This window comes from Tachypleus tridentatus, chromosome 3 (genome assembly GCF_004210375.1).
Source record: "Tachypleus tridentatus isolate NWPU-2018 chromosome 3, ASM421037v1, whole genome shotgun sequence".
Classification (NCBI taxonomy): Eukaryota; Metazoa; Arthropoda; class Merostomata; order Xiphosura; family Limulidae; genus Tachypleus; species Tachypleus tridentatus.
The window spans coordinates 14,425,785-14,450,780 of NC_134827.1; the positions used below are offsets into that span (position 1 = coordinate 14,425,785).

The following is a 24,996-nucleotide window of genomic DNA, read 5'->3' on the forward strand; positions in this document are numbered from 1 at the left end:
CATACCTGTTCCAATTTATGTTACTTGAAAGGATGTAACTGTGAACTATTTTTATTTGTTCATTCATGACCCCCGTGGCAATGAAGTATGTCTGTAGACTTACAATGCAATAAACTTGGTTTCAATAACTTCGTGCAAAACTACTTGAGAATTATCTGTGTTAGCCATCCCTAATTTAGAAATGATAGACTAGAGGAAAGGCAGCTGTAGTCAACACCACTGATTTTTTTCTTGTAACAGTTTTATAACCATATTAGAATTAGAATTTAAGTATCCTATTAAGAACACCTGATATTACATTATTTAATACACTTCCCAAGCCACAAAGTTTTATTACAGAGTATGTAGTACTTTAATACTTTTTTCCTAAAAAATATAGGAATTTTTACAAATAAGTCTGACTGTTAATATGTTAATATGAAATCTGGAATGTGATATTGTAAAAGTGTTAATGACAACTGTTGTTGTCAGGTGCTACAAGTAAAGATGTATATGGATAGTTTTCTATAATATTAATAGGGTGTGAGAGGATTCTTATACTCAATTAATAAAATAACTCTAATCACACTTATATAATATTCACTAAACTGATTTCTTACAAGTAATCTACAATAAACCTTAAATTTAAGAAATATTTTTCAAACATTATTAGCAAAGAAAGAATACACCTCAACATATAAACACAATATTTTTATTCACAGTAAAGTCTAGGGTCTTTATTACAACTGGCTTTTATGAACTTCTCTGATTGCTGGAGCTGGAGAGAGAATCACTTGTACTGGATGAAGGCTGAAGCGATGACGATCATGATACAATACTAATAATTCACAACAAAAGTTCCGTGTGTAGCATTCAACAGACCTAGATTACTTATGTTAACGATCATTACTATTGCACATATTCAAGGCCAATAAAATCTCAACTCATAATAACTTGTACAAATCTCTCCACCATCCCTCAGCTTAAGTATATCCTACACTTCAGTGGAGAGAGGATACAGAAACAGGCTCAAACAAGTATCAGTTCCACTAAATAATCATTGAATATGTAATCCTTGTTTAAATTAGAGGAGCATCAGAAGTTTACAATTTTTTTACTTCATGTTTCCCAGATTGCCAACAATAAACGCAGAACACTGATAAAAAAAGTTTGAAACAATTATCTTGATATAGCTGAGCAAAGATATATTATTTACTAATTATGAAAGAATGAAATATGTCATTTCTCTAATTGTGATAAACAAATCAACAATGTACAGTGTTATATTACATCAGAGAAACAGTTAAAAGTGTTAGGCAGTACAGAAACTTATTACATTTAAGAGATATAAACAAAAGTAAATACAAGAACTTTAGTTTTTGATACTTTATTACATCTCTATACTGTACTAATTGCTTTATGTATCTAACTCTCTAATTCTTTACACTGAACAAAACACATGTAATTTACTATGTACTTTTATTTTAATATAAGGCAGTATCATACATTTCACTTTACTAATAAATTAAAATTATTCAAAACACATCTGATAACTGATTTTTACACAGCTAAGTTTTAGCAAACTACTTAATTTTAATTAAATACATCCTCATGACTCCAAAATATTAATAACATCATGACATTAAGAACTGTTGTATCGATCTAATTAACGAAATACAAATTTTGAGGACAATGAAAATAATTACACAATTTTTAAATTCCAAGTTAAAAGAGCTTGCCCATCATACCATTCATTCTTGTTTTTTCATCTGTTCATAGAATGATATGTCTATGAATTTCAATTAATAAATTACTTTAAATTCCTATCAAAAGTACTAGTTTTATTAAAAGTTTTTTGTCTCAATGTAAAAAATTTTACAAGGCATGAAAAATAAGTGAATTACAAAATTATTAGAATGAATAAATTCTCTGAATAGATTATCGAAATTTTCTCAACCAATACATCTGAGTCAAGACTTGGAACAAACCAGAGTCAACATATAAAACCAAGTCTTTCATAAGTCTGTGTTTGAGAAAACTCTGGAGATACAAGTGGTTGAGAGTGAGGCATTTCTGCTCCACTTTGGTCTGAAGCTAAGTAACTTGGCCGGATACCTCCTCTTTCTTTGTACATAGGACCAAATCCTCCTCCAATCCCTGGTGTGGCAGCATGGTAAAGTGGAAACATTTTCCTGTTTTTAGCCTCACTCTCTTTAATCAATTCCTGTGCATAGTTCTGGAAAGTTGCTTCTTCTTTTTGTAACTGCTCATAAAGTTTAAGGTCATCTTCCAGTTGTTGATTCTGTAGTTCCTTTTTGATTTCCAGTTTTTCTTTCTAACATGTTCACAAAATAATAAATTTCAGTTAGTTGAATGGATAATTATTATTAGTAAAGGTACTAGCTATGCAGTGTTAGATTTAGAAAGCAGTACCATAAGTTAGGCATATTGGCCAACCTTTCCAGTATTTTGATCTGACACCATGCAGACACAGACAGACTGACAACTCTATATACAGATCAAGTCTAAAAAGTAAAAAGCAACTGTTGCAATTTCCTTATTAAATTAATACTATTTAACTTTCAAATTACAGAATTGTCTTGATAGCATACACTATTGGTTAGGCCTATATATTTCATTATACTGGAAAATTTTATGTTTTTCCTGTTACAATATCAAGCATAAAGAAATGACCATCAAAGCTGTGTGAAGCCACTTACTTTCTATGTAAAATACACATGGGATTCTAGAAGGAGAGAACTGTAGGGTTAATTGCAATAATAACAGTAATTTTACTTTCATGTTTTTGCATGGTCATGTGTTTTCAAGTCATATAATGTAGGGAGAAATGTGATCCTTGTGAGCTTGCCCCTATCACATTTGACCAGTGTATTTATTATTAATCAAGAAATTTAAAATTATATTTCAAATCAAAATAATACTATAAATAACTAAATGCATATTTAATTAATTAAATTTAATACTGTAAGTTATTATAAATTATAGAAATACATAAAAACCTATGTCTTATTTAGATGAGGTTACAGATTATTTGAAACAAGTGTAACATGCATGGTGATCTAACTTTTGCATTTCTAGCAAGCTTAATCAAAACTGGAACCTTCTATATGCCAAGTGAGTTTTCTATTAACTTAGCAAAAGAATCAACTCACTAGGAACTGCTAATGAGGCACCTTTGTAATAATTCAAACAACCATACATGTTAATAGATTATCATACTTTGATCTTACAGTTTATACGATTATGTTGTCCAGAAATAAATGTCGTTTTTGAACTGCAAAGTTTGGAAAAGTATAAACCAGTGTTGTAAAACATGCTTTAATCAAAGTAAGCACAATTTGCTTCAACACACTTTTGCCAACGTGTAATGATGCTGTTTATGCCCTTGCTGTAGAAATCAGAGTTTCTATCATCAACGAACTCCCTGACAGCTTCTTCTGCAGCTGCTTGGTTTTAAAAGCATTTATTGTTCAAAAAGTTGTGAAAGTGCTTTACAAAATGAAAATTTGTAAGGAAAAGGTCTGGGGAATGAGGCTGAACCTTGATTCCCAGTTTGTTTAATTTTTGTAGTGTCATCTTTGACAGGTCTCTGATTTTGTTGATCTTCAGTCAGCTCACGTGGAACCCACTTATCCAACTTTATTGTCTCTCTGATCACACTGAAGTGGTTAGCAATGATTGATTTGCTTGTGCCTAGCTTTTCTGCAATTCATGTACTGTTGCACAAGGGTCTGTCTCAACTGCTACCCTTAATGTGTTTTCATCTTATGATGGCTGCTTCCTACGACCTTCGTGGTCTTCAAGATTTTCATCTCCATGTCAAAATCTTTGGAACCAATGCTGAACTGTATGTTCAGTAACAAATCCATGACCATATGCCTGGCTGATATTCCATGTACTTTCAGTACCTTTTCATCCAAGTTTGAAGTCATAGAGGAGAATCAGACAAAAGTCCTTCTTGTTCATGCTACCTTGGGGGTTGTGAAACTTACTGTGAGTGAGTTGAAACAGCAGACAATTAAGACACCTTGTAAGTGACAAATGTTGGATTAAACCAACCAATCAATGATAAGTTAGTTACTCAATATTCAGCTTCTAAATGTCATCATGAGAATTCCGACATTTATTTCTCTGGTACACAAGTGATTAACTGAGGAAGGGATAGTCTTTTAAATACATTCAGAAAAAAAAAAATTTCTCATACAGTTAGAATTATTAAATTATTTAAGCACTTTTTAAATCATTCTATTTAAAGATATAGCTTAATGTGCAAGTATCAGAAAAATACTGAATTATGTTTTGTGTAATTTATTTTTAGAAATTAAAGATACTTGAATGATGATAGATAAGCCACTAATATATACTTAAACATCAACATAAATAAGGTATGAAAATTCTTTCTTCTTTTAACCAGATGATGACATTTTTATTTTGATTAGGATTTCTGTAAGTGAGCTAAATATTTGTACAAATATAATTTGCAGGCTTGTTAAGAGACAGCAGTCCCATAAGGGTATAGGCAAAGAGATTCCATTTCCCTTTATTTGTGTTTCTTAACTGTTGAAAACTGGGAGATTAACAAGTACTGAAAAATCTCCATGTAGAAATAAATGGCTTTGTTACTAAAGAGAAACATTTTAGAACTACAGTTAAGTCAAAAGTTTAATTAATCACTACAAAAAAGATTTAAGAGTACTTTTAAGTACTTTTGATCTATTTCCATAATTTTCAAATTGTTAAAAATAAATAAGGAAGCTATCTGTTTATATTTTATTGTTTATTGATTTAATTTAGATTTATACTACAGGCTATTAAAAATATATAGTATATCTAATTTATAGATACCTAAATGATATATAAGAAAAAAAAAGGTTTAACAATAATAAATGGAATAAATGAAATGAAATTCCTTTTCAGCAAAATGAAAATGAAGTAACTTACAACCTAAACTTTTAGTTTCAGTTTAAATAAATAAATAATACTATTCTAAATTTATTTATACATTATGAAATACATATTAGTCAAAATAATTTTAACCATCTAATGATCACTGTATTATCTTTAAGATAATGTGTTAGATAGTCATATGAAGAAACAGACTGCTTGTATAAAATAATAATATTCACCTAAATCTATATAACATATTAAGAAAATATGTATGGAAATATCAGCTTAAATTTACTTTTATCAATATTTTTAGCATGGTTCACTCTAGCACTGGCACCATAACATTGTTTTTATGCATTTATTTAGACCAAAATATAACTAATTTAACCATCAAGAGTGTAAGAAGTTATTGTGACAAAAAATACAAACAAATTCTATCATTAAGACCATAACATGTTAGAGTTACAATAAAATTTCAAACTAATACAACCATCAAAAGGAATATAAACTAATTCAACATCCAAACCTGGAAAGAGTTAAAGTTACAAAAGAAATAAAAACTAATTTAACCATATCTCATTTGCAACAAATTAAAGTAACAAAAAGAAAACCAATCAATGTAACTATTAATTTTATAACAGGTTATAGTTACAAAAGAAATACAAGCTAACTGAACAATCACATCTTCAACAAGTTAAAGTGATAAGAAAAGTACATATTCATTTAACCATCAAGTCTATACCAGATTAAATTGACAAAAAAGTCTAAACTAATTTAATTCAAGAGTCAAGCATACAATAAGTTCAGGAGATAAAGTTAACAAATACAGTCTAAAATACTAGAAATTACAAGCATTCAGGTAAGAAAATACATCAAAATTAATTTAGTTGAACTAATCAATATCAAATGAAAGTTATTACAAAACAACAACACAGAACATGATGCAGTAGACAAGAAGGTTGGTCAGATTCTCTAATATGATGTGTAGCTCAAAGTTTAATTAACCATTATACACAGAAAAAGATATATGTATCAACACTAATATTAATCACCAATTTAACTAATACAAAAAAGTAAGCTAAACTTCTTTATTTTAAGAACAAGAGAAAACTACATGTACAACAATTACACAAAGCTAATAATATAGTTAATAATATGCAGAACTAAAACAACTACACAGCACTGACATACTGAGAAATACACACTGATAAAATAATAAAGAAACCAAACCATGTTAAGCATTATATATATATATATATATATACATATATAAAACATATATATACAATAAAAGTTAGTTTATGTTTACAATTGCTAAAAATCTTTATCAAAATGTCTTTACAACAAACAAAAACTAAAGTGATAAATTTTGATATACAAAAACAATGTAACGTACAGCTTGCTGTTTTTGGAAGTTTCCACAGTTGTGTGCAGCATTCAGTCTTCTCTGTTTCTGATCGTGTTGGGTACGACAAAAGAGCTTCATAGCTTCTTCCTGCTGATACATGTCCTCCAACTCAATCAACTTCTCTTCTTCAAACTTATGCTTTTTCTCTTGAGCCTAGGGTGAAAATATCTTTATCCTTAATGAACATTTATCACAAATGTATAAACACAGTTACAAGTGTTATACTGAAACGTTTTTAAAGTTCAAAGAATATTTACAATACTTGTACAATATACTTGAAAATACTATAAAGTTATAAGTAGCTTTTGTGTCAACACATTGTTACAATATTTTCAAATATTCATGTTTACATGAAGTCCAATTTTACCAAGTTCATTTTTTATCAAACAATGGAAATGAACAGCAAATCTATGTAAATTATACCAATATTTCTCCTAATAATTTATCATTATTCCCATTATCAAATAAATCCACTTGGAGAAAACATTATAAAACAATGTGTGTATTAAATTTGGTCTTACTTTGCTAAATATTACAGTTAGACACTCAATACAATTTAGTGTATTTGTTATTAATTACATCTTTAGCAGATGTAAAGTATATATGTTTTACTTTTTTTTTTCAAGACAGAAATTGGAAATTGTTCCATTAATATTAATAGGCAGTTTCATGAAAATCACCAGCATAACTAAAGGAATGTTTTCGGTTTGTCTATGAATGTAGATGTTTTTAGATCTGCATAAAACTTCAAGAATTTTAGCTTGACACCTAAAGTGAAAATGTACACAATTTTTAGAATGTAGAGGCTGCTATGCTAATTGTATGGAAAAAAATTACATACTGTTACCCACTAGCCAGAATACCCCTTCCATAAATGGAAGTTAGGTAAATTTGTGATTAATGAAAAGTTATCTTAGAACAGAAAAAGTTGCCTTCCATATGTATAATCGTAAAAAAATGCAAAAATTGCCCATAAAAATGGCAAATCAACAAAATGTGAAATCCTAAATTAGCATGTATTCATTGTTTCATATGACTCACTCAACAGTTAACAAGATTATTAAAATCAAAAAATTAATTTCTACAATTACCTGTAACACAAACAAGCTTATTTGTCCAATTATTATTATATATTACTACAACAAATTCTTAAGATTTATCTTTAGTCAAAAAGATCAAAATGTATAATCATATTCTAACTTTATTATTATAACATTTAAATTTTGACAAAAACCACTCATTAAAATTCAAATTAGGATAAAATATAATTACAGAATGTGTTATAGTGTAAACGAATCATAGAATATGAAATCACACATAGGTATATAGTGCTAGCTTGTTAATTAGATACCTTTACTGTTAACCGTGTTTTCAATTATGATCCCAATGCTTCATGAGGCCTAGCTAACTTAACCTTGTTTGCATACTGTTTACTGCTTGTGAGATCCAAATACTCTGTTGTATCACACAATGTTATGCTTTTGCCTGTTACAGCATCCAGTGTAAAGAACTTAAAAGAAGGATTGAATTAAATCACTAATTGTGAAAAAAGATACAGGAAACCCCAGCAGTAAGTAGTTGGATTGACTGCTGTATTAAAGGTATATTTGCTCACAATCTTCTCTCTGCAACTTATTTGTTATTAGGGATTTCATAGCTAAAAAAAATCAGGTTAATCATTAAGTTTAGTAAATTAACCACTTTAACATTTTATAAAATGGTCATAATTTAAAATGGGATTATCTATTTTGCCTTATATGAACCAAACTTTCCTAAGTGTTTATTTTTCAAGTGAAAAATGTTGAAAAAATACAACAATTATTTTCTATAAGTGTGACATATAGAGTTATTGAAAATATAACTACTAAAAGACCTTCAAACATCTAGTACTCATACAACATTCTGTCATACTTTTCCACATCGATGAAGATAACTATTGTTTTTCACATGTGTTTTCCTTTATCAGATTATATTGTACCTAGAATAAAAAGGCAAATGGAAAACAAATTGTAAGAGGGTTTTCACTTCTACTGTCTTTTTTTCTGGGATAATATTGAGAGCTTCCAATTTTGTTTACCACTGATAAAGACAGGTATAAAAATTATTGTGATCTTTACATTTCTACAGTAGATCCAGCTATAACAAGCTAATAACAATAGTTAATTTCTATTAGTTTACTTTCACAGACAACAAACATGAGCTTTTATTACAATGCGGCATTACACTAAGAAATGGTTGGCATGTGTGATGGAGATCATGTACTTAAAAAATAATTTTATTATAAGCTCCATATGGACCTAAGATATCTCTTGACACTCTGTACTTAATGTATAATAAAATCAAATTATATACTTCCCAGATAAGTTCTATACTCTAACCTTCTTATTTAATCAACAATATTTAATTACTGTCTTGAAAATGAACAATCTTAAAAGAGAACATATGATTATAACAACATGTTATTTTGGATATTTTCATATGTGAAAAAGTATTGGGATGATTAGCTAATAAATTTTAAAACATAAATGTTTACTAATTAATCACATTAAACACTTAAGTCATATTTAAAATTATTATGCTTGTGTCAAAATGCTACCTTTTAGCATCCAACCATTGTATATTTTCTTGATTTCCTGGAAAAACGTAACACAAACTCAGTATGTTACATCTGGCTTTAAAGCTATATTGCTTATAATTTAGAAATTAGCATATGTTTGTGTAAGATACATACTCAAGAGTAATCTTCCCAGGACACTGGCACCATGAAATTGGATACTTAACACTCCTACGAAAAGTGGGGCCTAATAGGCCCCAGAGCAACTTGAAAGGTTATTAATATTAGGCTAATAATTTTGTATTTAAATGAAATTGCCATTTAAATCCATTAATGAATGGATTAATGAGATTCACACTGTCCCTATCTACTATCTAGCGAAACCACAGCCAGGGGAACGAGCTTGGAGAAATCAGGACTAGAAACGTCTTTTCGTAGGAGTGTTAAGAAAGGGTGGCCCATGAAGAAAGAGAATTAGCTTCCCACTTTATTAAATGACCATACCTTCAAATGACTAGAAAAAAATTCAAAACTTTTTCAAACTTTTAACATACCAAATCACATTAAATATATCATGCCATATTCTTATAAATTTAACATTTATTTATACAAGTAGCACACTTATCAGACTAACATGTTAGTTATATTTAAAACTGTGGCTATCATGTATTTCATGGTTTAAGTAAGTTTGTTTTAAAATAAAAATACATTTTATTTATCCCCTAATATACACTCAGTGTAACGATGTACCTGTTGCTGATGGCTTTTTAGAATTTCCTCTGTAATTTTCTTTTTTTCCTCTGCTTTTCTTCTTTCTAGTTCCTGTTGCTGTTTTTCTATTTCTGCTTTACCCTTTTCATAAAAATCTTCCTCATTTTGAAATTTCTTTCCAAGGTGTGAAACTAACAGGTCTATCATCTTTTCTTTTTGTTCCAGCTTTTTTCTACAATCATGTATAGGTGTGGTTTTGGTTAGAATGAAAACAACATGATAGTATGGTCCTTCAAAAGATCAAGTTTACAAAACAAAACGAATTAGAACTAACCTAGAAATATCAACTGCTTCAACCAAAAGGTCAACAAATTAGTGTTTTAAATCAACTCTTGTACTATCTATTAAGTAGTAGGTTAGTAGTCATGTTTATATATTTAAATTTTACTTATCAGTTGTTTAATAACAGAATTTATGATATGTTTAAGATAAAAAAATTCCTTTTTTTAACTCAAAGGCTTTTTTCAGTTTTAAGTCAATACTCTATATATACTGAGGTTGATCTCATAAATTAACTAGTTTTATATTAATTCTCTAGGCACTTAGTATTAGTCCTTCGTTTTCTTAGCACATGTAGCAGAGTTTACAGTGTATGTGTGACATAATGTTTGTTATAATTACTCTCTTATTACTAGTTTTGGATACACAAGTCATGCTTGAGTTTACCTTGATAGCCAAGAAATCCACAGTTATGTTTTCAATAAATAAGAGTTTTTAAGAGTGGTATTTCACTAATAGTTTATCCTAAAAAGGCACTTATTGAAAGGTTGAAAATTGTGAATGTGACTTAACTTTGTGATCTACAAAGGGCTGAGTACACTATATTAAAACAATTTTAGAAGTCTCACCATTATGCCACATCTGGTCATGTTATATCTGATGACTGCACATTTTGACAATAGCCCTGCAGTTTACATAGCTTAAAGATTCTACTGTAATACTGTCATATCCAAAGCACATTACTCCTCCTTGACTGTTTTCTGTAATCTATCTAGTGTACAAAGACAACAGTTTTTCGGTATTCAATTCAGCATAAAAATCATTCTCCATCTGCTTCATGAATGTGAAAGTAAGTGGGAAGTACAATTGGAAGCCTTATCTTAGTTCTATAGTTTTAGCATCATTTCTAGATGAAGGTCCTTCTTGTTTATGTTGTGTAATGTTGCCTGGGACACTTGGATGACTTTTTCTACCTACCTCTGTATTTATGGCTTTTGATCTGTTACAAGATGCCAAGATTTGCTGACCATGGCTGTAATACAACTTACTGCAGGCCTTTTTCTAGATAGAACTGGTGCCCCTAGTTCATCCATGTTCCCTTTTCTTTCCAATTATATTAAATGCAAAGGATATCCCCATCATATAAACTCTATATATAGAGCACACCTCTTGATTCAGAAAGAAATGTTAAATACCCTTCCAAATAACAGTCAATTTTTTAGTAGTTTAACACGAAGTAAAATGTAGTTCTGATACATGTCATTTCACTGCAACTTAATACTGGGTATGATTATCGTGTGGCATATTGGTTTTTAAATTTCAAGTTGTTTTAACATAATGTATCCAACATGTAAAACATAAAGTTTGCTTGCTAACGCATGCATTGAAAAATACTTGGAAGAATTTAGCTTGTACAACAACACAGTTCTGTTGGGTTCTGTTGAATAAAGAGGGAATATGGAATTTAAGTTGTTTATTGTATCATTTTAGCATTTAGCATCCCATACTCCTACAACTAAGCTTATGATAAGAGGAACTGCCTCAGCATGGAACAGTATTATTAAATCTAGAATATTTCTATATTGTATTTTTTACACACCAATAATCATCTGTGTACCTATATTCTTCTTGTTCTTTTTCTTTTCTCATCTTACTCCTACAACTAAGCTTATGATAAGAGGGACTGCCTCAGCATGGAACAGTATTGTTAAATCTAGAATATTTCTATATTGTATTTTTACACACCAATAATCATCTGTGTACCTGTACTCTTCTTGTTCTTTTTCTTTTCTCATCTTACTCCTACAACTAAGCTTATGATAAGAGGGACTGCCTCAGCATGGAACAGTATTATTAAATCTAGAATATTTCTATATTGTATTTTTTACACACCAATAATCATCTGTGTACCTGTACTCTTCTTGTTCTTTTTCTTTTCTCATCTTACTCCTACAACTAAGCTTATGATAAGAGGGACTGCCTCAGCATGGAACAGTATTGTTAAATCTAGAATATTTCTATATTGTATTTTTTACACACCAATAATCATCTGTGTACCTGTACTCTTCTTGTTCTTTTTCTTTTCTCATCTTACTCGTACAACTAAGCTTATGATAAGAGGGACTGCCTCAGCATGGAACAGTATTGTTCAATCTAGAATATTTCTATATTGTATTTTTTACACACCAATAATCATCTGTGTACCTGTACTCTTCTTGTTCTTTTTCTTTTCTCATCTTACTCCTACAACTAAGCTTATGATAAGAGGGACTGCCTCAGCATGGAACAGTATTGTTAAATCTAGAATATTTCTATATTGTATTTTTTACACACCAATAATCATCTGTGTACCTATATTCTTCTTGTTCTTTTTCTTTTCTCATCTTACTCCTACAACTAAGCTTATGATAAGAGGGACTGCCTCAGCATGGAACAGTATTGTTAAATCTAGAATATTTCTATATTGTATTTTTTTACACACCAATAATCATCTGTGTACCTGTATTCTTCTTGTTCTTTTTCTTTTCTCAACTTACTCCTACAACTAAGCTTATGATAAGAGGGACTGCCTCAGCATGGAACAGTATTATTAAATCTAGAATATTTCTATATTGTATTTTTTACACACCAATAATCATCTGTGTACCTATATTCTTCTTGTTCTTTTTCTTTTCTCATCTTACTCCTACAACTAAGCTTATGATAAGAGGGACTGCCTCAGCATGGAACAGTATTGTTAAATCTAGAATATTTCTATATTGTATTTTTTTACACACCAATAATCATCTGTGTACCTGTATTCTTCTTGTTCTTTTTCTTTTCTCAACTTACTCCTACAACTAAGCTTATGATAAGAGGGACTGCCTCAGCATGGAACAGTATTGTTAAATCTAGAATATTTCTATATTGTATTTTTTACACACCAATAATCATCTGTGTACCTGTATTCTTCTTGTTCTTTTTCTTTTCTCAACTTACTCCTACAACTAAGCTTATGATAAGAGGGACTGCCTCAGCATGGAACAGTATTATTAAATCTAGAATATTTCTATATTGTATTTTTTACACACCAATAATCATCTGTGTACCTGTACTCTTCTTGTTCTTTTTCTTTTCTCATCTTACTCATTTTCTCTTTGGCTCCTGCAAATATGTGAGCTCTTCTCGCTTCATCCTAATAGATTGTTTAGAATAACATCTTCTCAGAAATTTCCCAATTTGATGTGCTACTTTAATAGAGTAAGTACAAGTATAATTTTCTTTACACTTTACAAGTTCCAAAAAAAGAAACTTTTGAAATGTATAAAAATAGAATGTTAGCATTCTATTACACTTATTGATTTCAATCAGTTCAAATTTGTATTAATTTGAAAGTACATTTATACAGAGGTATTAATATGACTTAATTACACTTTCAGATAATGAAAGATAAACAGAAAATATGACTAACATAATTTCAAATTCTTTTTAGTTGTATGATGATATTATGTGTCAAAGAAAAACTCCCAGGTTAGAAAAGAGCATAATCTGTTCCTGTTAAATCTCTCTTTCACAGATGAGTTCAAAGTGAATATCACTCATTAGTTTTCAGACCGTTGCAAAAGGCAATTTGTGTTTAAACAATATAAAGATACTTTTTGTATTTAAGTCAGTGTTTTACAAATTGACTACATTCTACAATTTCATTTACCTAATTGTTGGATATGAGGATTTCTAATAGCTTTGGACCTAAAAAACAAAACTGTGCCTACTACTGGTAAGCACTGACAGCTAGGAAAATTGAAGATACAGATATGTTTGTTGAACTGAATATATCAAGATCATCAAGTTACAGTTTTATTCAGTAATAGATGATGGATATTCCTATTACTACTACAAATTATTTTAGCAAGGTTTCTGCTTTATGATTTCTTACTTCAAATTATTATAGATGAAGTTCCTAATGCCACTTTCATGTTAGATAGCATCAGGATTTACCTAAACAAATACTGCAAGGTTACATAGCTAGCAGCTTAAACAGTTACTGCACAGAAATGAAATGGCAATACTCTTGAATATTTTCTATTCAGTGTCATAGCATATGTTATAGCCAAAAAAGTTTGTCATTGGATAAATTATTATGGATTGATGTTTAGATATAGTTTGTTAGCCATCCTGTATCTAAGTATGAATGAATACAACAAGTTATATATAGCTACACACTACTTTTTCAAAACTTAAAAGAACTGTTAACAGAATATAATTTGATCAAACTACGTTATTAAATGTGTCATCATTTGCAATCAGCAGTTCTGACCCCAAAATGATGATGGAAAATTTTCAGGGGTGGGGAATGTAAAGATATTAATATATTTCTATTTTCACTGTAGATAGAAACCAACCTTCACTTCATACAAAACAAACTGTTATTACAATGGTTTGACAATCTATACCTAAGCGTCTGCACTGTTGGTATGTATCCACTTGCTTCATCTTCCATAAATATAATGCATAAACATCTGTGTGTCTATCTGTTATTTAACAAATCTTAGGTCCAATCTCAACTAAACTGTGGGATGATAGTTTGGAACAAGAGGTATGTTACTGAAGGGTTCACGATTCTTCTATTCTCATTAGTGCTGTTGTTAAGAATTTTTTATTTTTGACATAAATTAACTACAATCATAGATGGTGCCAACATTCTTACACAATTATTTTTTCATTTACTTCCTGTAACACCACATACATACAGTTTAAAGGGAAGACACATAAAAGTCATATATATATATATATATATCAGAGTGTGTGCTAGCACTCTCTATGTACGAATGGAATAAAAAAATGGCTTACACTATTGCAATAATACATATACTTAGTTGAAGTTTTTACTACCAAAGCTACCATAAGGCTGATACGAAGAGCCGTTTCTTGAATTATATTAATTTCAACCTGTGATGTTTCAACTTTGATCCATAAGACACTTCTGCAGCCATTGACTGTTAACTAATCAGTTAAGTTAAACACTGTGAAAGAACATTAACTGTTGTTGAAAATGGGTAAGAGAAAACACACCTACTACCAATGCCTCTTTCAGGCAAGGCCACAGTGCATACCATGTATTAAATATATACATAATAAGTTCTTAACACTTAATATCAAACTTCTGGTGAGGCAGTAATGCATAATGTAATAATAAGTTATGTTATAGATAAATTGTGTGATTGTTAGAATTTTTATGTTATTTACCACAGCAGCTATTCCCACAACTTTTCATGTTCATAACACAGCCAAATGATGGGTACCTCAGCTTGTATTTGTATGAAACATGGTTCTCATAAATAGCAACTGACAGGCCACTTGAAAATAACATTCTTCTGTGATTCACAAGTGGGACAGTTGTATTCATCTATACAAGAATGTCCATCCTATTGACACTAAGTTGCATTAACTGTTTTAATAGATTACCTTTTTAATTTTTTATTATCTGGTGTTATAAACATACTATAGATAAATGGGGAAATAAAAATAATGGTAACAAAAGGGGGGATCATTACTAATAAAAGTTTAGGGAAACGTCAAATAGATAATCTAATGTGGTAAACTGTAGACTCAAGTATGAATGCTCTACTGTCGATGTGTGTATTAAAATTGTACAATCTAATACCAATAGTCTTCATTTTTACTACTATTTAAGGAAAACAGCTGCGGTATACTTGAGCTTTGATATTTTCAATAAATGATGTGATCATACAGTACAATTACACGAAGAATTAAAATTACATTTTAACTATCACATACAATACTATAAACGGATAGATTTACATGAATTTTGAATTATGAGAAACTTAAAAGAATGAATGCATTTGGATGTAGATCTCAATGCAATAAGCAACAGATAACAATTTTTGAAACCAAGTCTTGAAAATTTAAGTTTTTTAACTTGTTTGTCTTTCAGAAAATATATTTAATAACATAAGATCAACAAAGTTTCAATAACTGACAATATTTACTGTTTGCTATAAAATTACTTGTCACTGAAATAACTTACAATTGTATTTATACCTGTAGAGCTGAATTGATAGCTTAAACAATTAACTATTACACTATGTAACAAAATTTTTACTTTTTCTTGTTCCTGGACAGAAAGTGTTATTTCCCAATTGTTTATGCCTAAAGTAAATGGAAAAAGACCTATTTTTCTCTTCAAACTTTGCTTTTGTGACCTGGAAGCATATAACAAAAACATGATGGGAGACTATACTTGGGGGCTGACACATGAAAGTGATTTACATTACAGTCGCAAATCTCAAAAAACTACTCACTTCTAAACATTTTTGTTCATTTTTGTATAACTTTAGTATAAATACATGTAAATCTTGATTCATATATTGTTTTATTCAGACCTCATGCAAATGAAAATGTGCAAATTTGCCCATTTTTACATAGAAAATAGGTTAATTTTTAAATTTCAATGTTTGAAGGGAATAATGGTCATTTTTTGTAGTTCTACAACATAAACAATTAAGAAATAACAATACTATCCAGGAACAAAATTTGTGTTACATAGACTAACATAGTGCTATATAACTATGTTCCAAACTAGTTTTTACTTAGCCAGTCTGTACATATCTGTCTATTACTTGATTTATACAGCTTATATTACAGCTATTTCTGCAGTTTTACTATCTAACCTTTTCAGTAAAAAGTTGTTTCATTACACAAACCTCTTTGGATTTTTCTCTCCTTTGAAGGTAAATCTCTTTGTTATTCAACATCTTAAGCAAATCTTGCTTTAATACATGTTTAGCTTCCTTATCTTGTTCTTTCTTTTTTATCTGCTCTTGTTTAAACTGTTCATCCTGTTGTTGGACTTGTTCTCTTTCTTTCTGTAAAACTTCTATATATCGCTGTTCATTTTCTTTACGTTCCTGTATCCTGAAAAACAATACCAAATACAGAGATAAATATAATACATTCATAATTTCAGAGGACAATGAGCACATACAAGTCATCAGTAAACTTATATGAAACATCTAAACAATGTTTTATGATAAACTAAGACTTGTGTACACAACACATATGTAGCATGAGAAACTTACTTGTTAATAAATTATAAATCTCAATATCTCAAATCAGTAACAGTATTAATTATATGTGGATTTTCAAAGAAACAGAAAAATATTTAATTATAGAAAACGTTTACATGAATACAAAGATTTCTAGGGTTGTTTCGGTAGTAAATTCAAAGGAAATATTAATATTGTCTTTTACAACTAAATTTATGAACATTACAAAAAAAATTCTAACAATTTCTGTCATTCATTACATTGAAAATTAGCAATTATTGATGAGTTTAGTATCAAAATCAAATTAACATAATACCAGCCATTCACAAACTATTGTAATAATTCTAATGTTTTATGAAAGACTAAAATACCTTATGGTTTTGTTAGTTAATAAAAACAGTAATAAAATAGTTGGTGAACAGACCTGTGTTTAACTAAAAACATTTTGCTTATCAGGAACATATTATTTGAACTGAGCTAAATTAATAGCCTACTAACAGTTGCTAATAAGATATTTTTGAGAAACTAAAACTGCACAACAACAACATGACAGTAATTATGATATTTGATTTTTTATGCCACACAATAATGTTAATGGATCAGTTTTTTCGTTGATTTACAAATTTTGCATTGACTTTTTCTTTCAATTTTCATAAAAATGTAAAGAATAGAAAGTTTTAGTAATTATATAAGAAAATCAAGATAAATTAGGCAAAAATGTAAAAAGTAAAAATAGGATTTCTATAGAATAGTTTATACTATCAGCTGTATTTTGCTATAATTTAATAACATTTTAAACACATGATTTATTGCCTGTTTTATTTAAAAAACTATTTTATACTCATAATTTAACATATGTGATTACACTAAATAACTCTAAAAAATAACTGTGAGTTTATTTCAATGTCAAGTTAAAAACAATTATAATTTCCACAACAAAAGTGTACTGACTAGTAACAACATAAAAAAATTCAAATATCCTATTACAACTGGATAGCAGCATAAATCAGTAATCTTTAATTATCAAAATGCCAATAATTAGTAAATCTGCCATATTATTAAATTACAGCAGAATGAAATATCAGTGTAAAGAACCCAAATTGTTCTAATTTAAGGCTGTTTAGAGATGTAAACAAAATGAATTAGATCTGTCATCAACTATTTAATTAAGAAAATACAAATTAGTAAAACTTACTGCTTTTTTAGTTCTTCATCAAGTTGCTGTCTTTTATTAATTTTTTCTTGTTCTGTCTTTTTGTGCTCTTCCAAATATTTCTTATAGTCTTCTTTAATAAACTCGACAAACTCAGCTTCCTTAGTTTTTTGTATTTGTCTAATTTTATTTTTGAACTTAACTTGTGCATCTCGTTCCCGCAAAACTTCACTCAGAAGAAGAGCTCCCTGTAGAGACAGAAAAGAGATAGTACTTAAGATAGAGCTTGGTGGTTTTAAAACATTCTAAAATGATATAAAACATAGTGAGGCAACAGTACAGTACACAACCCATGTCTGCTAATTTTAATTCATGTAATATTTAGATTAAATGACAATTACCAAGTTGAAATGATGGTTCATTACATGGTGAAGTCATTGAAACGTAATTCTTGAATACGACTAGTGTCAAACCTGTAATTATTATGAACAAGAAGAGGAAAAGCATCTGTAATCAGTATAAAACATTATTCAGTTTTGATGCAATGTTTGCAAAACATATTTGAATATATATAAGGTATCAACTATTTAGCATTTTTTTGCGTGTATTGAGCATGTAAGGCAAATGTGTTCAGATTAAATTACATTTAGTTGATAACAATTTCAGCTTACTTGTAATTAACATGCTGAGAACTATAAGCACTTAATACTGTTGCCTTACTATGTTTTATTTAATGTTCAATACTTTGCCATATCTATTTCTCAGTGTATTTTTAATCTAGTAAGCTAACTGATGGTTTATTTTCAAATATAAATCAAATTCAAACTACACCATAACAAGTGTTAAGTCACAGGAAAGATCAGATTTTAGTCCTTTTGCTTAAATCCAAACAATTTATTCAATTTAGAATGTTTCAGTTCAAACCAATGTTACCCCTCTGTCAACAGACAAAACAGGTACAACAAACATGATATCAAACATCCAATTTTAGTCACTGTAAGATCTAATTTCAAGTAATTATGGTATTGTTGATCCATTGATACACTTTGTTTCATTTTTATAATAATACAAATTTATATTCATTTACTTAGATACAGTTTAGACCTACAAAAGTTTTATATTTCAATTAAGAATCCAAACAGTAGTATGTTTGACATATATTAACACATTCTCCTTTGCTTTTACACATGGGTTCCTATAATAACTAATGTAGTTTTTTTTCCCACTGATGATATGGTTACATTATCCACTTACAGAACAAGTAAACTAGCTTGCTGGTTTGACAGTTCCTGTAACTGATAGTAAATATTATTAAAATAGAATAATAATACAAAATAATAAATTAACAAACAGAATGTATTATTTTGTGTTATTAAGTTTCACCTGAAGGCCTGATTTGTATAAGACTTAAATCAAATTATAATAATTACAATTCAACTGTGTAATATGATTTACATCTTAACAGTTGTTTATAAAAACTGATGATATGTATGTAGACCATATTATGTCTGTCATATCCCAGCTGGCTTGATGAACTTTGGCACTGGGCAAAAATTATTTTTAGCAATGGATTTGACAAATGTAATGAGGTTGACATATTATAAGATATACTATTTTTCTTTCATTCATGGTTCTCAGAATTAATGAATTATTAGTACTTTGGTTATTAACTCCTAAATTTGTATTTGTCACAGTTTCCTCTATTTACAAAGGTTACTTTCTTGATGAAAATAATAATAACTGAAGAATATGTCAAAAATTCTTTCTTCCTTTTTAATTCATTAAATCCATAAGATAAGCTTATCTTTAGTTAATTTAAAAACTGACATATATTTAACATATATATTTAATAAGTGGCTGTATGTATGCTCTTTTATAAGCCAGATCATAAGCACAAATAACACATATTTACAGTCAAGAATGTGTACATTATTCTGAGCTCAAAAGTTTGAAATTTGTAAAACATTTTAAAAACAAAACTTCTGATATTTTTACTCAAATACAATTCTACCCACAGGCAGTCTTACCTATCGGGCAACTGCCAAGGAACCCTGATTCTGAGTTTTCTTATCATTATGGAGCTCCATTTACTTAATTCTGCCTGGGGCTCAATAATGAATAAGGCCACCCCTGAGTTTACCCACAGGTTTATAAAGTAATCAATAAATAAAACATCAGAAAGCATACAGTAAATAATGTATGCAATTTATCAATTAATTTTTAGCCAATAATAAATTACTATATCTTCTGCAATTTAAAGAACACAAACTAACATTACTGTAATCCTTGATTTTTGAAACATAAATTATAATAGAGAAGTTTCTTTACTGCTCACATTAAAATAAAGAAACATAATGATTTTGAAATTTTAAGAACTACTTGTAGTATACTCAGAACATCCATTAAAACTAAGTGAAATAACTTCACAATTTATTAAAATTTAAATAACTTGTTGGAATTAATTTCAAAGAAGCTAAAAGCACTTGCAAATTATATGAGTTGTAGTAACTTTCTTTCAGAGTTTCCTATTTCCCATCAATCCTTCACCATCAATTTTTTTACCATGTCAAGGTAATTATATGTTATTAGTGATGGTCACTAATACATAGGCACAATTGAAAAGAATATCAAATACATTTAAACAGGCTTCTACAAGTAGCAAAATCATAAAACTACAGAACTAGAAAAATCGACTTGTAGGAAAGTAAAGTTTATGTAATTAACGTGTGTTGTAATCAAAATATCTGTTGGTATTCAGCAGCAGGTAAAGAATTCCAAAGATTAAGTAATGATACATATTAGTATAAAAACATTATCAGAAGATGAAATGAGAAATAAGCTGTAATACTTGCTCAATCTTAATGCAGATAGATTGTTTGTTTGTTTTGAATTTTTGTGCAAAGCTACTCAAGGGCTATCTGTGCTAGCTGTTCCTAATTTAGCAGTGCCACCTCTTGGGCTACTCTTTTACCAATGAATAGTGGGATTGACCATCACATTATAATGCCACCATGGCTGAAAGGGCAAGCATGTTTGGTGTGACAGGGATTTGAACCCGCAGCCCTCAGATTATGAGTCAAGTGCCGTATGCAAGTAGAACAATTAGTTCACATAATCAGTCCATAGTTATATCTCAATACAAAGCTAATGTTAAAAATTCAATATTTGAATAAACATAGATAACATGTTAATTTCTTATGCATGAATTCAAAATTTTAACACTGGTATTTTTTTATTTCTAAAATACCATTCCCAAGTAATTTTTTCTTTTGATTCTTCAAAAAAATAATGCGACTCACGTGCAATTTTTTAATGCGATCAGTTTGATAGTATTGAAGTGTTTTGGCTTTTTCTATTGCTTCTTTTCTTTTCTGAGCCTGATACTGAGCTTCTTCTAAATCTAACTGAATTCTTTCTTCTTCTTCTTTCTGTTCTTTTTGTTTTCTAATTTCCTGTTTCTTTAGTCTCTGTCCCTGCAAAAAGGAAACAGAGAAAAAATTTTGAATAGAAATCAATAAATGGGTATTATTGAGAAGTGACTTTCACCTTTTTCCTCTTAACATCATCTGAGATTAAATCGTATATGTGATTACCTAATTGAACAATTAACCAAGATTGTCGCACTTTATACAAATTCAAGGATAAAACATTTTTACAATTCAGTAAAACTAGGATATTTATGACTAGAGGTTCTTCAGTATGTTACACGTTCCACAAATGTTATCACACTGGAGAACAAACTAACAACCTATGCTAAACTATTTTATGTCTTACAGAAATTCAGTATTATCAGCATTCTTTACACTCAAGCTCACTACTACATAAAAAACATTACATAAATAATCATTTTCATAAATAAACTTGTCTAATAATCTTAAAACAACCCAAACCAACACAAATCAGTTAAATTCATGTTATTTCAAATGTTTAATGACTTAAGAGAAAAGTAATTCTTTCTGTAAACAAGTCTACCTTAATGTTTCCAACCTGAAGACATTTTTACTTTTAATATAAAGGGGCATAACACCAAATGTATATGTTAACACTCAAACATCCTGTCATAAGATTATATTTAAACTGTTTTCTAATCAATGAGGTAATAAAATTTTGAGACTGCTGTGATTTGACATTATAATATATTGACAAAAAATATGTTAAAATGGCATTTCTTCACTCACTTTTGGAGAAAATATTACAAACGTACTAAAATGGTCAATATGATGGATGAATGCTATTAAAAGACACACTGATGTAAATAATTTGGAATAATTTTAATTATCTTGTACTGTAACTTATTTTATTCTTCAAATGGCCATAACTGTAGCAGCATCATTTAGTTATTATTTGTTTAATTACTTATTTTGTTCACAATCAGATATTATAACTTTTCTATACTGAAAATATATTTCCAATAGGTATGTACCTGCTATCACAAGATTAGATATTCTAGTTCAGTGCTGCCTTCTAAATGCACAATTTTTCTTTATGCCTACTACAAGAATTGTGCTTCCTCCTTGTTGGAATAGTATATTTCAACGTGTCTCTCACGAAAATCATCATGTGTCACCTATCAACCAACAGTAGCATAACATGTTCACATGAAAAACGTGATTCCATCTACACTCCTTTCCTGAACCTTCACTTTGAAGTTTGGCAGAAGATGTGAGCATTGGAAGAGTAGGGAGGAAAGGTGGGATGTGCAAAAAGAGGTAAGTACCAATCACAATTATATTTTCAGTATAGGAAAATTATAACTTCCAATATAATACTTCTTTTGGCACAGTAGTATATCTACAAACTTACAACGCTAAAAAGCAGGTTTTGATACCTGTGATGGGCAGAGCACAGATAGCCCATTGTGTAGCTTTGTGCTTAATTCAAAAACAACAACGACAAGATTAGCTGGAATCCCACATTGAGAATAAGAAGATACTGATACAATGGAATAACAGAAGAACACCTGAAAGCATCTGAAGGATATCCCCCTAACAATGAGAGAAATAGATCCAAATATCAAAAGAAGGGAATAGCAACATTTTTCAGCCAGGTATACTCTTTGTCCATGTGTACATTTTGTAAAACAAAAGGGTAGAAATTGTGAAATGTAAAGTGGTTAGGGTGCTTTAAGCCATACTCGGCAAGTCAAATACATTCAAAATCTCCTCCCATATTTCTACATCCATGCAAGGGTAGGATAAGGTTTATATCATCTTCACCTCAAATCCAAAAATAGATGATTAAGACCCCCACCAGTCTGAGTATGACACAAAGATCATCACAGCTTCATCAACCAAAGAACTGTCATCCAGCATCAAAAGGATGGAATCAGTTTGTGTGAGGATTCAATGCTGGGAACTGACGTCTATATGAAGGTAGGATGAGGGCTCCCAATCAAAGGGGTGAACTGCATTTGTGACAAATAGACTCCAATGTGTACTGAATGTGTAATAGGAGGCTTTATCTCCCAGAAAGGTGGCAGATTACCTCTACCCTTTGTGTAAAATAATAGTAGGAAGTCACATCAGCCAGTCTGGTGATTGATCACCTCCACGGTATTGTAAATGGTATTTGTAGGGCATATATATTGTACAGTGATGGATCAACTCCAGTGGTTGTGTAAATTGTAATAGATGGCCATATTTCCTGAGAAGGCAACAGATCTATTCTACTGGTCATGGGAAATAACAGTCGGAGGTAAGATCAACTCCATGGTAGTGTAAATAGTATAAGAAGGTCATGCCATCTAATAACGTAACAGATCAACTTCAGTGGTTGTGTAAATAGCATCAGGAGACCAAAGAATCCAGTGAAGAGATAGATCAACTCTATGTATTGTGATCAGAAGGCCCCATTCACCAGCATGGAGAGAGATTAACTCCTGTGGATGCCTCACCACATCCTACACTTGCAAAACATTACCACTCTTCTCTTAACTAATGATTATAGCCAATTTTTTGTGGAACCCATTCGGAATGGTGACTCCATGGTCATTCACTCCAGCAACTTGGAACTGGAAGCTGGTAAGGACTTCCATAATCCACTTGAAGTAGAAGTGTTAGAATGCAGTGGAGAGTCTGGAGGAGTATTATCACCACAGATAGCACAATGGGTAACCATAAAACCAATTTTGAAAAGCAGACAATACAAAGTCATTCATGAGGCATTGCAGCTATCCCCTTCTGCTTTACCCGTGTAGTCCATGGGTGGTATGGTCTGATATGATCAAGTTTATGAAATAATTATAGTGTGGTAGATAACTTATCAGCAATACTGTGTATCACCCCCATTTCCTCTGTGAGCCATGAACAAAAGAGTGAAAGTCAACATAGCTTACAGTATGGATTTGAAGTTAAAGAATACCTGGTCAGGCACCACTTGCCACAGAGCAGAATCCATGTGATAAAACGGGAAAGAAAGAAAAGCACCTGAAAAAGAGGAAAATGAATAAAACATGTCAGTTAAAGTTGCACTGAAGCCTGGAGCATGACCACATGTGGAAAACAAAACCCCGATGCAGGCAAAAGCATGATGTGATGAATATAGTTGGAGATGAATGTACTGGATGTAGTCCACATGCCAACTTGTAGAATTTCTTCCAATGGATGAAAATATGAGATGACAAATTTGATGGGAAAAAACATGGAACGTGGTACAGGAGAATGAAGGTAGAGAGAAGTAGGCCAAAAAGACAAAAAGATGGACCCAATTCTTAAGAAAAAAGGGAAAACACAATAAATTAAGAGAATTGCCAGGGATTAAAAAGGCTACTGCACATGCCCTGAAGGGTAGTTGTAGGTGCAATATAATTATGTACAGCCCTGACAGGATACAAAGTCTATGAGGACCTGGATGAAAGTAAAAATGGGAGTTAAAAGGAAGGGAAAGAGGAAAACTCTGTAGTATTTGGGAGAAAAAACAATCATAATAAAGGAGGAGATGGTAGGGTGATAAAGGGTAT

General features: G+C 30.2%; 1 protein-coding gene across 2 annotated transcripts in view; it reads right to left on the bottom strand.

The window, feature by feature from the left end:
• Positions 1–683: 683 nt before the first annotated feature.
• LOC143246393 (cilia- and flagella- associated protein 210-like) overlaps positions 684–24,996 on the bottom strand; it is a 33,011-nt gene continuing 8,698 nt past the window's right edge. For both annotated transcript variants that reach the window (XM_076493022.1, XM_076493023.1), the window contains exons 3-9: positions 21,338–21,511; positions 18,081–18,286; positions 16,544–16,754; positions 12,929–13,014; positions 9,600–9,792; positions 6,284–6,448; positions 684–2,314 (exon numbers count right to left, since the gene is read on the bottom strand). In XM_076493022.1, coding sequence (XP_076349137.1) covers positions 1,973–2,314; positions 6,284–6,448; positions 9,600–9,792; positions 12,929–13,014; positions 16,544–16,754; positions 18,081–18,286; positions 21,338–21,511 — 1,377 coding nt within the window. In that variant the 3' untranslated portion in view covers positions 684–1,972. The remainder of the gene's footprint in view (positions 2,315–6,283; positions 6,449–9,599; positions 9,793–12,928; positions 13,015–16,543; positions 16,755–18,080; positions 18,287–21,337; positions 21,512–24,996) is intronic.